Source organism: Prionailurus viverrinus, chromosome B4 (assembly GCF_022837055.1).
Source record: "Prionailurus viverrinus isolate Anna chromosome B4, UM_Priviv_1.0, whole genome shotgun sequence".
Taxonomy (NCBI): domain Eukaryota; kingdom Metazoa; phylum Chordata; class Mammalia; order Carnivora; family Felidae; genus Prionailurus; species Prionailurus viverrinus.
In genome coordinates this window covers 33,804,949-33,822,454 of record NC_062567.1, presented here as the reverse complement: position 1 = coordinate 33,822,454, position 17,506 = coordinate 33,804,949, and the positions used below count along the sequence as shown (strand labels likewise).

General features: G+C 41.0%; 1 protein-coding gene across 9 annotated transcripts in view; it reads right to left on the bottom strand.

The window, feature by feature from the left end:
* Positions 1–17,506, bottom strand: part of RAD52 (RAD52 homolog, DNA repair protein) — a 34,033-nt gene that overhangs the window by 2,281 nt on the left and 14,246 nt on the right. For 4 of the 9 annotated variants that reach the window (XM_047867957.1, XM_047867954.1, XM_047867959.1 and 1 more), the window contains 8 exons: positions 14,982–15,083; positions 13,786–13,887; positions 12,867–12,960; positions 12,629–12,696; positions 9,481–9,599; positions 8,539–8,614; positions 880–1,076; positions 597–736 (listed from right to left, as the gene is read on the bottom strand). In XM_047867957.1, the coding sequence (XP_047723913.1) occupies positions 597–736; positions 880–1,076; positions 8,539–8,614; positions 9,481–9,599; positions 12,629–12,696; positions 12,867–12,960; positions 13,786–13,887; positions 14,982–15,065 (880 nt within the window). In that variant the 5' untranslated portion in view covers positions 15,066–15,083. Of the gene's footprint in view, positions 1–596; positions 737–879; positions 1,077–8,538; positions 8,615–9,480; positions 9,600–12,628; positions 12,697–12,866; positions 12,961–13,785; positions 13,888–14,981; positions 15,087–17,506 lie in introns of all 9 variants that reach the window. The other 5 variants (XM_047867958.1, XM_047867956.1, XM_047867961.1 and 2 more) reach the window with 4 other exon arrangements.

Below are 17,506 nucleotides of genomic sequence, written 5' to 3'. Positions count from 1 at the left end.
TCACTCAGTTGTTGGAGGGAGCACCTCAGAAGTGCAAAGCTGCCTAGAGTTACGCTGGTTCCTGGCACAGCCAATAGGAGATCCAAGATTCCTGGTCCCATTCCTACCTACATACAGATCTGCATGAGGCTAAAATCACGATTCTCTTTTCTTCTCACTAAATTGGGGAGAAAACAAGGTTCATTTCTTCTAAAGCAACTATCCAGTTGGTCTGGGATAAGCCCTTTGTTTCTACTCTCTGGGAAAGACAATTCTCTTCAAACAATTTTGCCTCATGTTCACAGACGACTCAGAAAAGCTTTCTAATACGGAGATGGCCAAAGTAGCTGAAAGGGGAAAAAAAAAGTTATATACCCTAAAATTTCTAGTTCTAGATTATGTCAAGGCCCCTTTCCTTCCCTGAAGATAGATGAGGGCGTCTTTACAAATGGGGAAATGCATGGCAGGATTTCATAGAGTCTTAATTGCTTAGACTCTATCCTGACCTGATGTCCTACTGAGTTCTGGTTTGGACGTAACCGTACATACTGGCAGAGGATCAGGCTAGTCCCTCGGGACACCTCCCCAGGGCCTCCGCTCCCATCCTCCTCACACACCCTGATTCTTCTTTTCCACTGATGGAGCAGATAGTTGCACTTGCTGTTTCTCCATTTGTTCCCGGAACTGCTGCTGCAACTGTTTTTGCCGGAGCTTCCGCTGGTACGTGGCATCGCTCTCCATGGCGGAGGCCAGGCTTCTGCATCAGAAGAGCAATAAGGCGGGGCTGAGTTAACGAAGTAAACTCCTGAGGGAGGACACAGACCAGTCTGCTAGCTCAGGAGGTGAAAATGGAGGTCACGAAGACTGAGAAGAGAAAGAGAGGGAACCGAGGCCTCATACCGGGAGCTGCCAGCCTTGTCTTCCTGTTTCACGACGTGGGGATCATCTGAGCGGCTTGGTTTGCAAGGGGAGATCACCTCCTGTGGTTTTGGGGGTCCCAGAGTCACGTTCTGCCGGCAGCTGCTGTATCTTGCTTGTTCCACAGAGGGTTCAAAATCTTGTCTCTTTGCTTTAGTTAAATCCACTTCAAGAGGCAACTAATAAGGGAAGAAAGGAGGTAAATAACTTCTTCCAAGTACACTTCCCCTTCCTTTTCCCTGCCTTCAAGGTCTAGATTCCTGGAAAATGGTATTTGACCATCCACTATCCATCGTGCCCTCTAGATCCTGAGAAGCTGAGACAAAGGATCCATACTTCGATCTGTGCTTCAACTAACATTTTTAATTATATGGGAGAAGTAAAACAATTTCATTTTCTACTTTATACCTTTCTGTAGTAATCAAATTTTGGTAAAAAGGAATCTTACTTTATGATTCAAGGCAAATGTTCTATATATCCTAATTTGAATCTTTCGTGGGCAGCTGGATCTGTCTGATGCTGTCTACTTTTTGTCTCTTTTTCATGGAAATGATCACACATACTCCTTGTGGAGGCCTGTACTTTCTCTGGCCTTTCTTCCAGGACTTCCCCCAAAATACAACTCTCCTCAGTACAACACTCACAGGTTACTACGGCACAACTAAGTGTCCTTCAAATGACAGGAGGAAGAAGACTTGGAAAGCACTGACGTCTCCCAATTTAGGGTAGTTCCTGCATCTCACCAAATGTGAGAACTAACTGTACTTCATGGCATTTGGCAATATGTTCTACTTCCAGGCCCTGAGCACTATAGAAACCCAGAGCTTTTCACTTGGGAGAACTGTCTCGATTCATATGGATGCTAATTTTTTTTTTTTTTTAATTTTTTTTTCAACATTTATTTATTTTTGGGACAGAGAGAGACAGAGCATGAATGGGGGAGGGGCAGAGAGAGAGGGAGACACAGAATCGGAAACAGGCTCCAGGCTCTGAGCCATCAGCCCAGAGCCTGACGCGGGGCTTGAACTCACGGGCCACGAGATCGTGACCTGGCTGAAGTCGGACGCTTAACCGACTGCACCACCCAGGTGCCCCTGGATGCTAATTTTAATAAAGATAATCTGAGGGGCACCTGGTGGCTCAGTCAGTTAAGCGAATGACTCTTGATTTCAGCTCAGGTCATGATCTCACGATCATGAAATTGAGCCCTGCATTGGGCAATGTGCTGTGGAGCCTGCTTAGGATTCTCTCTCTCAAAAAAATAAAATTTGTAATTAATAACCTGAAAATAATTTCATTACATTATGAAATTTCTAATCTACATTGGAAAGTAAATAGTAGGTTAAAAATAAATGAGCTTGGGGCACGTGGCTGCCTCAGTAGGTGGAGCATGCAACTCTGGATCTTGGGGTCATGAGTTCGAGCCCCACAATGGGTGTAGAGATTATGTAAAAATAAAAATTTTTAAATAAAATAATAAAATAAAATAGCATATGCAACACAGATGAACACTGAGGACATTATGCTAAGTGAAATAAGCCAGTCACAAAAGAGCAAATATGTATGATTCCATGTACAGGAGGTACATACTTAGAGTAGTCAAAAAAACGAGGCAGAAGGTAGAATGGCAGCTGCCAGGGGCTACAGGGAAAAGGAAGCAGGAAGCTACTGTTACACTTTCAGTTTGGTAAAAAGAGAGTTCTAGAAATGGACAGTGGTGACAGCTGTACAACAGAAGGAAGGTTTATAACACCACTAACTACACTTAAAATGGTTAAGATGATAAGTTTTGTTATATATATTTTACTACAAAAAACAAATGAACTTTGAAAAAAGTTTGAAAGACTCACAATGCTAAGTGCTGCCAGAGACCTGAAACAGCTGAAACTATAAACCACGGTGCAGGAGTGTACATTAATACAACCACAATGAACACTGGAAAGATCTAAAACGAAGCATATGCCTATTCTCTGACCCAACCCAATAATTCATTCCCAAGATAAATGGGTGTGTATGCACCAAAAGACATGCAAGAATGCTAACCGCAGCCCTATTCAAAACAACCAAAAACTACTCCAAAACTCCGTCTATTAGACAGAATGGGAAAATGAGCTGTGCTATATTCACACAATAGAAAAGTATACAGCAATGAAAATGCTACATGTGACATGAGTGAATCTCACAAACATGTCAATTGAAAGCCAGACACAAAACAGTTCATACTGTTTGATTCCCCAAGGTGCAAAAAGGCCAACTGACCTATATTGTTAAAAGAGGTTTTCCTTAGTAGTGATGAGGAGGGGAGAGCTTTGCAGTCACTGCAAGGAACACTATTGAGGCTTCTGGGACACTGATAATATTTTGATTTGATTTCAGATGGTTCTATGGCTATGCTCATCAAGCTGAACATTTATGATATGTGTACTTTTCTACATGTTTATATGTACATGTTAACACTTCAATGGATTTTTATAAAGCACAAACTATACAATTTCATTTATATAAAGTGCAAAAACAAAAAAAAACCTACAAGACTGGGGCACCTGACTGGCTTAGTTGGTAGAGCATCCAATCCTTGATCTCAGGGTTGTGACTTTGAGCCCCACATTGGGTGTATATTACAGAAAGAGAGGAAGAAAAGAAAGAAAAGAAAAAGAAATGAAAGGGAAGGGAAGGAAATCTATGAGGCTAACAGAATAGAGAAGTCTGGACAGTAGTTACTTTTCAAAAGGGAAGTCAAGGTAGTGAATTGGAGTGGCAAATGGGGGCTTTGGGGTACTGGTAATGTTTTTTTATCTGGGAGATAAATAGCTGTGTTCACTACTAAATATTCATCAGGCTGTGCCATTATGAATTATACAGTTTTCTGTGTATAATTTGCACTTCATTTTAAAAATTCACTTAAAAACTGGGGCACCTGGGACGCTCAGTCGGTTAAGCCTCCGACTTCGGCTCAGGTCACGATCTCACGGTTCCTGAGTTCAAGCCCCACGTCAGGCTCTGTGCTGACAGCTCAGAGCCTGCAGGCTGCTTTGGATTCTATGTACCCCCCCCCCTCTCTGCCCCTCCCTTGCCTGTGCTCTGTCTCTCTCTCAAAAATAAATAAACAAAAAAAAAATTTTTTTTAATTCATTTAAAAACTAAGAGTAAAAAAGAAAGGGAGGATGTTAGCAGAATGGTAGACTCAGAAGCTCCACGGGCCCTTCCCCTAGAGACACTGAGTTACCAAGATACAAACTAGAATACCTTTCTGAGAACCCCGGTGACCAGCTAAGAAGCGACAGGCCTCAAGCCAGCATAAAACCAAGACAAGATTCCAGCAAAAGGGGTTTTTGCGTGGCCACTTGTGCCCCGCCCCTGCCCCTACCCAGCAGTGAGTAGCACAACCAGGAAGAGACCTCACGTACTGAGCTCTTCCTCTGGGATGGAAACAAAGGAGTAGACTGCGCATCCAATGTTGTGGCTTGTCTAGAGCTGCCCATGGCATTGCTTTCTGTCTCACCTGACTCAGCACAATGATGAGACCAGCAACAGAGTTTGAAAGCCACTAAAAACAGAGATGAGCACAAGAACACCTTGGAGCTACAGTTATGCAGTGAGATGCCAGGAGGAGAAAGAGATCATAAGAGGTTTGAGAGGTCCTAGAACCTCTAGGTGGGCCAACTGGTAAAGTTCTTCCCCTGCACAAAACCAGTACATAAAGAATGGGACTGGTGGTTGTTTTCTTAAATGCCATATCTCAACAAAAGATCATATGGCATTTAAAGAAACAGGGAAATGTGGACCAAACAAAGTAACAAAATAAAACTCCAAAAACAGACTCTAAAAAAAATGCAATCTATAAACTGCCTAACAAAGAATTTAAAATAACTATCATAAATGCTCAATCAGCTAAAAGAGAACCCAGACAGCTAATGAAATTTAGGAAAATGATGCATGGATGAAATGAGAACATCAACAAAGAAAAACTATTAAATAGCAACTAACAAGTTCCAGAGCTGAAAAATTCACTGGAGGGATTCTACAGCAAACTCGATCTGACAGAGGAAAGGATCAGCCCACAGGAAGACAGGTCATTTGAAATCATCTCAGAGAAGCAAACCAAAGGAAGAATGCAGAAATATGACCAAGCTTAAGGGGGCCTATAGGACACTTGTCACACTATATATTACAAGAATCTCAGAAGAAGAGAAAGAGAAAGGGGCAGAGAGATTATCTGAAGAAATAATGGGCCCAAAACTTCCAAATCTGAGGAAAGAATATGTATAAATTCAAGAAGCCCAAAGAGGCTAACTAAACTAAACCCAAAGAGGCTCACACCAAAACACATTATAATCAAACTGCCAAAAGTCAAAGACAACACACTAGTTACAAACTACCAGAAAGAGAAATTAAGAAAACAAACCTATTTACAATTGCATCAAAAAGAATAAAATACTTAGCAATAAATGAACCAAGGAAGTAAAAGACCCATACACTGAAAACTACAAGACGCTAATGAAGGAAACTGAAGAACAATTGGAAAGGTATTTCATGGTATGGATTGGAAGAATTAATATTGTTAAAATGCCTAAACAACCCAAAACAATCTACAGATTCGATGTAATACCTATCAAAATGCCAACGGCATTTTCCACAGAAATAGAACAAACAATCCTAACGTTTGTATGGAACCACAAAAGACCCCAAATAACCAAAGCAATATTGAGAACAAAGCTGGAGGCATCATGCTACCTGATTTCAAACTATATTACAAAGCTATAGTAACCAAAACAGTATTTTCATAAAGATACACAGATCAATGGAAAAGAAAGGAGAGCTCAGAAATAAACCCGTTTATATGATCAACAAATTTATGACAAAGATGCCAAGAATGTACAATATCAAAAGGACAGTCTCTTCAATAAATGGTGTTGGAAAAATGGATAGCCTGTGCAAAGAATGAAACCAGACCACTATCTGACACAATATACAAATATACACAAAATGAAGTACAGACATGAGTGTAAGACCTGAAACCATGAAACTCCTAGAAAAAAACACAGGTGATAAGCTCCTTAACACTGGTTTTGGTGATGACTTTTTGAATGTGACACCAAAGCAGAGCCAACAAAAGAAAAAATAAACAGGCAGGACTACATCAAACTAAAATGCTTTTGTATAGCAACAGAAACTGTCAACATGAAAAGGTTACCTACTGCATGGGTGAAAATATTTGTAAATGATGGAACTGGAGGGTATTATGCTAAGCAAAATAAGTCAGTCAGAGAAAGACAGATACCATATGTTTTCACTCATATGTGGATCTTGAGAAACTTAACAGAAGACCATGGGGGAAGGGAAGGGGGAAAAATGTTACAAACAGAGAGGGAGGGAGGCAAACCATAAGAGACTCTTAATACAGAGAACAAACTGAGGGTTGATGGGGCGTAGGGGAGAGGGGAAAGTGGGTGATGGACATTGAGGGCACTTGTTGGGATGAGAACTGGGTGTTGTATGGAAGCCAATTTGACAACAAATTATATATTTTTTTAAATTTGTAAATGATATAATCAATAAGGAGTTAATATCCAAAATATGTAAAGAACTCAATAGCAAGAAAATAAACAATCCAATTAAAAAATGGGAACTGGATCTATATAGACATTTTTCCAAAGAAGACACATAGATGGTCAACAGACACATGGAAAGATACTCAACATCACTCATGATCAGGGAAATGCAAATCAAAACCACAATGAGATATCACCTCACACCTGTCAGAGTGGCTATTATCAAAAAAATAAAAAGCGTTGGCAAGGATGTGGAGAAAGGTGAAACCTTGTGCACTAGTGGTGGGAATGAAAACTGGTGCAGCCACTGTGGAAAACAGTATGGAGGTTCCTCAAAAAATTAAAAATAGAACTACCATGTGATTCACCAAGTCCACTTCTGGATATTTATCCAAAGAAAACAAAAACACTAACTCAAAAACATATCTGCTCCCCATGTTCATATGGAAATAACCTAAGTGTCCATCCACGGATGAATGGATAAAGAAAATGTAGTACACATGCAATGGAATATTACTCAGCCATAAATAAGGAAACTTGCTATTTGCCACAAAGTGGATGCACCTCAAGGGCATTATGCTAAGTGGAATGAGTCAGATAGAGAAAGACAAACATTGTATCTCACTTATATGCAGAATCTGCAGGAGAAAAAAAAAAAGAGCTCATAGGTACAGAGAACAGATTGGTGGTTGCCAGGGATACAGTAGGTAACAGGCAAAATGGGTGAAGGGGGTCAAAAAGTACAAACCTCCAGTTATAAAAATACGTCATGGGAATGTAATGTACAGTATAGTGACTGTAGCTAATAATATTGTATTGTATATCTGAAAGTTGCTAAAAGAGTAAATCTTAAAAGTTATCATAAAACAATGTGTAACTAGGTATGGTGATGGATGTTAATGAGACTTATTATGTCATTCATTTCATAACATATACAAATATCAAATTATTATGTTGTATACCTAAACTAAAATAATGTTATATGTCACTTATATCTCAATTTTTAAAAAGTCAAAGACAAAGAGAAATCTTGGAAGCAGCAAGAGAAAAATCATCAACAAATCAACAGGCCACAACATAGATGAAACGAGGACATTACGCTAAATGAAATAAGTCAGTCAAAAAAAACAAACAGCATGATTCCACTTACATGAGGCATCTAAAGTAGTCAAATTCATAGACAGTTAAGTGGAATGTGGTAACCAGGGGCTATGAGAAGGAGGAAAGGGGAGCTGTGTTTTGGGTATCGAGTTGCAGTATCTCAAGATTAAAAAGTTCTGGAGATCTGTTTCATCAGTGAACTGTACACTTACAAATGGCTAAAATGGTAAATTTTGTTATGTGTTTTTTACCACAATTTAAAAAAGAGAGGAAAAAAAACCTATGAGTGATATCCCTAACAAACACAGATGCAAAAGGCCTTAAGAAAATACAAGCCTAATAATGTGTAAAAGGATCTTAACAAGGGAAAGAGTGGAGTTTTGACAGATGCCAATTGACACACGCCTCTGTTAGGGTCTCCACCCCAAGAGCCCCTCGAGTACAAGACAGGGAATGCTCCCCGGGGCCTCAGAGAATGTCATGGGGAAGGCAGCCACTCCTCCAGGCACCAGGAACATTCCAGAACCCGACTCAGCCCAGGCCAAGAGTGACTACAGGGGATACACGATTTCCAGACCCCTCTCTTGCAAAGGCTCAGCTCGTGCGATAGGCAGAGACGGAAACAAGAGGATCTACACCTTAAATCCACTCCAGCTAAGGAAAAGCAAGAAGGTGGAAGAGGTGTGGTTCTCAGTGTTTCTAAGAAATGGTGGTGCTGCAGGGTTCTCAGACCATTCCCAAACACAGCACTCCATGTAGAAGAAACAACTAGCATACATTCTCTGGGCTTCAATGTCCTCATCTGTAAAACAAGGCCATTGGTTCCTGTTGCTCTGATATTCAAACAAGTCGGAAATACACATTCCAGACCCTCTAAAGGGCTGAGTCTCCCCTTCTTCTCTCTCCATCCCCAAACAGTCACCCATGACACAAGGGAATCAGTAATATCTTTACTGCAATGCATTCCATTCATCCATTTCTAACATACCTGGCGTGGAAGCTTATTTAGTGACCTCAGATAGTCTTTGTCCAGAATACAATTTCCAAGTGCATTCCCAAAACTTCTAAGAGTAAGGAAAAAAAAGAGTGAAACAGTTTGAGAATTATTACATGGTAATATCAGAGAACACAGTTAGAATCTCTGTGCAAGTTGCTTCTCAACTGTGGCAGAGAAGGACCCTAATATACATCCAAAAATGTTTACTGAGCACCTGCCACATTCATGCACTGCTTTAGTTTTAGGTTCTCAGAATACAGCACCATCCCTGCCCTCAGCAAGAGGCAAGGACTATGAAAAGACTCCTTAGCTACCTCCTGCCGTGGAGCACCAATTCCAGAGCAGAGATTTCTTCTGAGGACTGCTCCAATTCCCCAGCAACAGTGGGCTACACACACTTAGAGCACAATCCTCCCTGACAGAAGCTCTTCACTCGGGATGCCTGATTATGTACCGCAAGTTTGTAGTGGATGTTCATTCATACATGTGCTTTTCTAGTGATTCAATTCACTTCAATTCTCAAAGGCCAAAAAAAAAAAAAAAAAAAAAAAAAAGGCAAAATACCCTGTTCTATGTAACTAAGCTGTACATACACAATGAAAAACTGCTTAATGGGGAAGCTGTCTCGCACTCATGTGGAAAGGTCTCCGATCCATGACTGAGGCAGTGGGTGTGCAAAATCGAGCACAGAACAGAGAAGATAGTATTCTACCATGTGTTCCCAAGAGGGGAGACTGACTAAGCATAAAGCAGCATGGGGGACACGCGGGAGAACAGGAAACGGGGCCAAGGGGTACAGGGGAGAGGGAGACTCAGGTTATTTTGATTTTTGTACCACATGAACATATTACATTCTAAACAAACTAAAACAAAACAAAACTGCTCTGAAACAAGAATCAAAATGAAGCAGGTCAGACTCTAGCTTTTGCTTACCTCAGCGCCCGCTTCAGCCCATCTGTCACCGCCTCCTTCCTTGCCTTCTCCAAAGACAAGGCTTTTGACTTGAGGCCCTCACTGACCCCATAGCCCACATCTTCATGATATGAGCCGTCCTGTGGGGGGAAGAGCCCAACATGAAGAGCTGCAGTCGTGTGTCCCTGTCACACAACTCTTTTTGCCCTGAACAGTGCCCACACTGGGCACATATTAACTCAGGAGCCTTGCTAAAGGGCAAATGAATGGGCACCAAGAACTGTAAGAGAATTAATTTCCAGCACTATGTCCTTGATCTTATCTGCTGGTAAGTATGTGAGACAATTCTCCCTTCCCACCTCCTCTTTTACTTAAAAAAGGCATACAGCTAACCCACCCTAAATCTCACTAGGGTGCATGACCCCAACGTATAAAAACCTCTGGGACACTAAACAAAAAGAAAATGTGAAATATTATATTTAACGACTCTAATGATTGGATATTAAATCTTTTCACTAGTCAGGTGGTGTCCATTTCTGGCTTTCACCAAAAATGAAGGTAGACCTGATTGAGTTATTAGCTGATAGAGAACCAAATATAATTTTAGGTGATAGCACTCTGTGATTTTTTTTTAAAAATTTTTAATGTTTATTTTTGAGAGAGAGAAACAGAGACAGAGACAATGCATGAGCAGGGTAGGGGCAGAGAGAGAGAGAGGGAAACACAGAATTCAAAACAGGCTCCAGGCTCCAGCTGTCAGCACAGAGTCAGACACGGGGTTTGAACTCAGAAACAGTGAGGTCATGACCTGAGCCAAAGTCAGACGCTTAACTGACTGAGACACCCAGGTGCCCCCGCCCCACACTCTGTGATTTTTTTATATAACTCAGAAAGTTAATTCAAAGAAATGAGTGACACTATAACAAAACTCTCCATTCCCAGTTTATTATGTGAATAAGGTTTTTCAGTACTATTTACTAAAAATAAGAAGTTAGAATAGAATTAATGTTGAATGGTCTGTCTAGGAAAAAGTAATATTAAACTATGGATATATTTTAAAATGTTAATTTAATTTAAAAAATAAACTATGGATATATAAACTATCCAAAAAGAAAAAGCCTCATCCATCTCATTAAGAAATACATTTTCCACAAAAATTTATTTGTATTAAGTATACAAATTTTAATGTAGTTATGTTGTCTCCCTCACAGACACAACTGACTAATCGTGTGTTAATAATACCTATAATAGTAATTCAATCCAGATTTTGTATAATTTATTTTTTTTTCTTAACATTTATTTATTTTTGAGAGGCAGAGCAAGACACAGCACAAGCAGAGGAGGGATAGAGAGAGGGAGACACAGAACCCAAAGAAGGCTTCAGGCTCTGAGCTGTCAGCACAGAGCCTGACACGGGGCTCAAACCCACGAACTGTGAGATCATGACCTGAGCCAAAGTCAGACACTCAACCAACTGAGCCACCCAGGTGCCCCAAATTTAAAAAAATTTAAAGACCTAAGGTCACTGAAAATTTACTCAAAAAAATTACTTTTATATATACATACACACAGAGAGGAATTATACTAAGGTTATTAACAAGGTTCCAAACATATACATTCCAAACATTGTTTTATATATATTGATATATTATATTAGTATAAAGCCACTGGTGAAATAGAACAGGAGTTCAAGAAGAAACAATGTAAAATTTCTCATGATTAAAGAACACCTTGCTCATGTATTTTTTTAAATAGATGACAGTATTTAATCACCTATTATTGAAAACCCATTGGTATATTTAAAAATGATGCAACAAAAAACTATGGGAGGAACAGATAAAGGAGATTAAGAGTACAATTATCCTGATGAGCCATGAGAAATGTACAGAATTGTTGAATCACTATATTGCACACCTGGAACTAAAATATCCCAGTATGTTAACTATATGTGGATAAAAAAAAAAAAAGGAAGAAAAAGATACATTTATTTTAGAATGTCAAATTTGGGGGCGCCTGGGTAGCTCAGTTGGTTAAGTGTCCAACTCGATTTAGGCTCCAGTGAGCTCACAATTTGTGGTATCAAGCCCCGCATCGAGATCTGCACTGACAGAGCAGAGACTGCTTGGGATTTTCTCTCTCTCCGCCCCTCCCCAACTCATGCGCACACTCTCTCTCTCAAAAATAAATAAACATTAAAAAAAAAAAAAAAAGTCAAATTTTACAATATGCCAAGAAATATACCCTTGCAACTACAGCTTTCGCCCATTACCCAGAAGTAGAACATTCTTATGAAAGCTTTCATTTGCCAAAGTAGCATAAAGCAAAGAAGTACCATTAATTTGTATGGAAAATTTTTTGAGCATTCCCAGATCCAAAAACTAACCTCTTTTGTGGCACGTGGGTGGCTCAGTCAGTTAAGCATCCAACACCTGATTTCTGCTCAGGTCATGATCTCACAGTTTTGGGAGTTCAAGCCCAGCACTGGGCTCTGTGCTAACAGTGCAGAACCTGCTCAGGATTCTCCCATCTCTCTGCCCCTCCCCTGCTCGCGCAAGCATTCTCTCTCCCTCTCTCTCTCTCTCTCTGAAGACAAACAAACAAGTAAATAAATAAATAAATAAATAAATAATGGCCTCTATTAGGCTTCTCTGATACATCAGGACACATCCTGCTAATGGAGGCACAAAATAAATCAAAATAAAGCATATTTGCTCACAGATATAGTTCAAAGCTACAGGAGCTTGATGCTGAGGAGCTCGACAGGGCCACTCTTGCTGCCAGGGTTCATTTTTTGTCATAAAAGTGAAAATCCTCTTTGGATTTCTTTCATTTAAGTGAAAACAGGTACCAGTGTAGGTCTTCCATAAACGCAAAGCGGCATAGCACAAACTTTTGAAAGGCAGAGGACCTGTATTCATACTTACGGTGAAAACTTTTAGGAGTAAACTTAAAATGTGCAAGAAAACAAGAGTTTTTCACAATTCATTTAGGGACACATGAGTAAGAATGTTTGGCTACCACCATCCCAAAGAACACCGGCTGAGCCACAGCTCTAGCGCCTAGCTCTCCAGCTTGGCTGTGCTACCGTCCAGAGAATTCTCTACCTGCTCATTCTCTCTCACCGCCCACCCGATCCTCAGAGGCAGCAGGTCTATTCCATCACCCTCACCTTCAACTGGACTCTCACAAATGCACAGACTCCCACGTAGAACTTGCCATTGTTAAGGTCAACAAAATCTAGGAGTGGGAAAGAGAACCAGTTGAAGAGGATTCTGATCCCTGTGCCTCACCCACATTCCTCTGCTGGCAACCAAATATACCTACCCTACATCCTCACCCACAAAATACTCTCATCAGAAATTAGTGCCAAAGTAAGGGAAAGAAGATGCCATTGCCAGGAAACATACCCACATTCTGCTGTGTGATAGAGTGTGCCCAGCCATTGTAACCAAACATCTCATTGGCCAGATTAATTACCCTGTGACCCTCAATGTAACATACCTGGAAAAAGAAATTAAACGGGGGGAGAAAAAGGGCTTGTTAAAATTCCTTGCCATACTTAAATGTGAATCAAAATTTACTTAATTTATTCCTTACCAGCTTTTTTGGCAAAACTGCCCTTAAACATTCCAGGGAAATTCTCAGTGACCTTATTTCAAAGATCTTCCAGAAGAAACCAGTTAGAACTAATATTTTGTCTGAGGGAAGGGACTAAACTCAGAGGGGCAAGATATCCACTCACCTATCAGTTTCCAAAACTCAGTTCCCAAAAATGTGTAAGGCTCGGGTTGACATATATTATAGAAGACCAAAAATATACACAGAAGATACAATTAGAAGCAAAAGAAACAGTTTTAAAAGATGGTATAGGGGGGCGCCTGGGTGGCGCAGTCGGTTAAGCGTCCGACTTCAGCCAGGTCACGATCTCGCGGTCCGTGAGTTCGAGCCCCGCGTCGGGCTCTGGGCTGATGGCTCAGAGCCTGGAGCCTGTTTCCGATTCTGTGTCTCCCTCTCTCTCTGCCCCTCCCCCGTTCATGCTCTGTCTCTCTCTGTCCCAAAAATAAATAAAAGTTGAAAAAAAAAAATTAAAAAAAAAAAAAAGATGGTATAAAAACCCCAAGATGGCAGGTATGGAAGTCTCAAGACAAAACTTGGGTCACTTCAGATGACACTGAAGGCTGGAACCCATCCCCTCCCAAAGACACTCAGAAACACCTAGGACTAGAGACCTTCTGAATCCATGAGGACCCAGAGAGGGAGCTGGCAAGATCATCTGAGTAGCCAGCTATATGGGCACCCACTTCGTAAGCATATAAACTCTCCTACCCTCTGGCCGCCTCCAGCCATTCGGCTACTGATGTATTCTGGGCCCAGCCTTTGCCTCAGAGCTTTCTGGATGGCCTGATACTCTTCTGCTGTGTACTGACACTGCAATCCAGAAAGGAAAAATTAAATTGGCATTTCCTCCATTCCTTATGTCAGCAAGTCTCCAACTGTTTTGGTCTCCAGACCCTTTTACACTCTTAAAAAGTACTGAGGATCCTAAGAGCTTTTGTTTATGTAGGTTATATCTATCCATATCAGGAATTAAAACTGAGAAACTCTTAAGGCACATCTTCCATCAGCCATCAAAGCAACGTCATCACATGCTGTGTATTCCCTTGGAAGTCCCACTGTTCACTCGCTTACAAGAGAATGAGTGGAAAAGGCAAGTGGTATGTTAGTGTTATTATGGAAATCATTTCGACCCCATGGACTCTGAAAAGTCTTGTGGACCCTCAGGGGTCACTGGACCACATTTTGAGAGCCAATGCCTTAGGTGTTACTACCATCCTTACAAAACTTTCTCAAGTAAACTTGAGAATTCATAAACTGAAATGCCCCACCTCGGGGTCTGTATATGACATTTATGCCCGCGAGGGAGTAGGGGAAATCCACCATTATCTCCAAAGTTTTATACCTCTTCTCTAATTCAACAATTATTTTCCATTGTATACACAGATAATATACTACTACTTGTTTTGATTTTTGTCCCCTTGGCAGTTCTCCCTTGCCCTATGTAAACAAAATAAATGCTCACAAACAGATCTCTGGTAAAGACAAAGATAGAATTTGAGGGGACAAACTAAGAATCTCTTTTATGTGCACAGCATATCTCCACAGAGAATATGACACCAGAAACTCTGGATGCCTCCAAAAAGGGAACAGGAGTGATGGGGAAGTAGTGAGACTTTTCATTCGCCTATAGTCTACGTTCCATTTTGAATGTTATACCATATGAATATGGAGCCTATCCAAGAAAATAAACACAATGTAAATCTAATCTCCAGTACCATCAGTCTTTTGGTGCTAAAATTCCAAAATGCCCTGAGAGTTCACCAGACTCCCAAATAATGCACCTAAAGGAAAAACCACTGATGATAAATAGCGCCCACGTATATGACAGTGCTCTACAAGTTACTTTCTCATATCTTTTCACTTCACCTCATTCTTGCCAGGTATGACAGAAAACACACAGTTACCTGTCCAAAGCATAACACAGAACTGCCACCAGCAGAAGGATGGCTGCCACGGCCTCCGAGAATCGCCTCCTCAGTCACGGACATGCTGATTCTGGGGGACTTCTACTGAAACAGAAGATTAAAAAAGATCTCAAAGAATACTAAATGTAAAAGGCAAGAGCCTCTACTAAAACTCAGATGAAAGCATCCAGATGCAGTATCCTACAAATCACTTTATTTACTTGACACTTTTTTATAAGCACTGCCCCAGTCAAGGACTAAGTTCCTCAGTGCTATCATCCAACAAGCCACTGAGATCCTTTAGCGTCCATTTCTATCTTTCTGTTAAAATTTTTGCTGGAGTGGGGGTGCCTGGTTGGCTGGCTGCAACATGCTAGAGCATGCAACTTTTGATCTCAGAGTCATGATGTCAAGCCCCATGTGGAGAGTGTAGCCTACTTAAAAAAATTTTTTTCTTCTTACTAGGGTGATGGTGCTGCTAATAAAGGTGATTTTTAGGGGTGCCTGGGTGGCTCAGTGGGTTAAATGTCTGACTTCAGGTCATGGTTTAATGGTTCATGAGTTAGAACCCCATATCGGGCTCTGTGCTGGCACTGCAGAGCCTGCTTCAGATCTCTGTCTCCCCTCTCTCTGCCCCTCCCCCATTTGCACCATGCTCTTCTCTCTCTCTCAAAAATAAACATGAAAAAAATTTTTAAGTGAATTTTACAATTAGAATGTATTCTAATTGCAATATTTATAATGCAAAAAGCCAAAATTACAAAAATCCCCAAAGGACAGGAAACACTCACCTGATTACTACCTACTATATGAGCAACATGATCCTGTCTTCAGTGGGGTCAAAATAGAAATATAAGCCACAATAACTGAACTGCTTTCCAGGAACTAACAAGCTAGCTGGAAGGAGAAGACTACTAGACAGGAAAATTAAAGAGCAAGAGAAGGTAGTACAGACGACCCTAACATTCAGGAAAAGTACAGCGTTAGACCAGTCAGGTCCCTTACAGCATCACCTGGGAACTTATTAGAGGTGCAAATCCTCAGGCCCTACCCTAGACCTACTGGATCAGAAACTAGAGATGAGGCCCAGGAGTCTGTACTTGCCCACTGAGGGATTCGGATACACACTCTAGTTTGAGAGCCAATGCATTAGACTGAGATTGGCAAATGTTTATAGTCCACTAGAAAACAGAATGACCCTCAGAAGGACCCTCTACCTAATTACCCCACACCTGTCTCAAATCAAACGGATTCAGAGTTAAGCCTCAGTCTTTCTGTCCCCTTCTGGCATTCCAGATGTGGAAGTGAGGATGTGGTGAGTCCTCTGATGTGAAACTCCGGATTTCCCTGGGTCTTCCAGTAGGAGCCATGATCCACTATGCTGACCACACAGGAGCCCAAAGTCTGTATATCATCTCTGTAAAGGGGATAAGGCACTAAATACACGTCCTGCTGCTGGCGTGGGTGACATGGTGATGGCCACAGTGAAGAAAGGCAAACCAGAGCCCAGAAAGAAAGAAAGTACATCCAGCAGTGATAACTGGATAATGAAAGTCTTACCGGAGAAAAGATGGTGTGTTTTTCTATTTTGAAGGTAACACAGGGGTCACTGAAAACAATAAAGGTGAAATGACAGATTCTGCTATCATGGGACCAGTTGCAAAGGGGTGTACAGACCGGCACCCCAGGACTGCATCCAATGCTGGTGGTATTGCATGATCCTTTAGTGTATTTGTTAAAAAAAAATTAAGAATTATTTGCTCCTGATGTCTGCCTTCCTGTTCTTTTCTGCATGTCATTCTTCTTGGCACCACCTAGCCCTGGCCTACTATTATAGAATACAGTTACTCAGTGCAAACTTGCTGTGGGCACGTGCAAAATAAACAGTACTTGGCAAAAAAAAAAGAAAAAAGAAAAAAAAAAAAGGCTTGTGCCTCAGCAAACTTACATGTTGTAGTGTCCAGGTTATTTGCTGACAGTAAAACTACAAATCTAGGAATATCAAGTAGTAGGACTCTCCATACAGCATTACAATACAATATTTAAGGGCTCAAGTTCTGTCAGCTTCTGCTTCTATCACCCACTGGCTGCTTGACTAAGGGGAAAATCACATAATCTCTCTAAATGATGTTTTCTCATCTAGAAAATGGCCATAATAATACTATCACTTCCTAAGGGTTCTGTCGAGATTAACATGATGCTGCATGAAAACTACATTAGAATAGTGCCAGATGAAGTACTAAATAAATGTTGGCTACGGCTAGGTGCATGTCAATTTTCATATATACAGGATGATGAAAATGCAAAAAACTATTTAAATGATCATAAAACCAGGGTGCCTGGGTGGCTCAGTCAGTTAGGTGTCAGACTTCGGCCCAGGTCATGATCTCATGACTTTTGAGTTTGAGCCCCACGCCGGGCTCTGTGCTGACAGCTCAGAGCCTGGAGCCTGCTTCAGATTCTGTGCCTTCCTCTCTCTCTACCCCTCCCCCACTCACACTCTATCTCTGTCTCAAAAATAAATA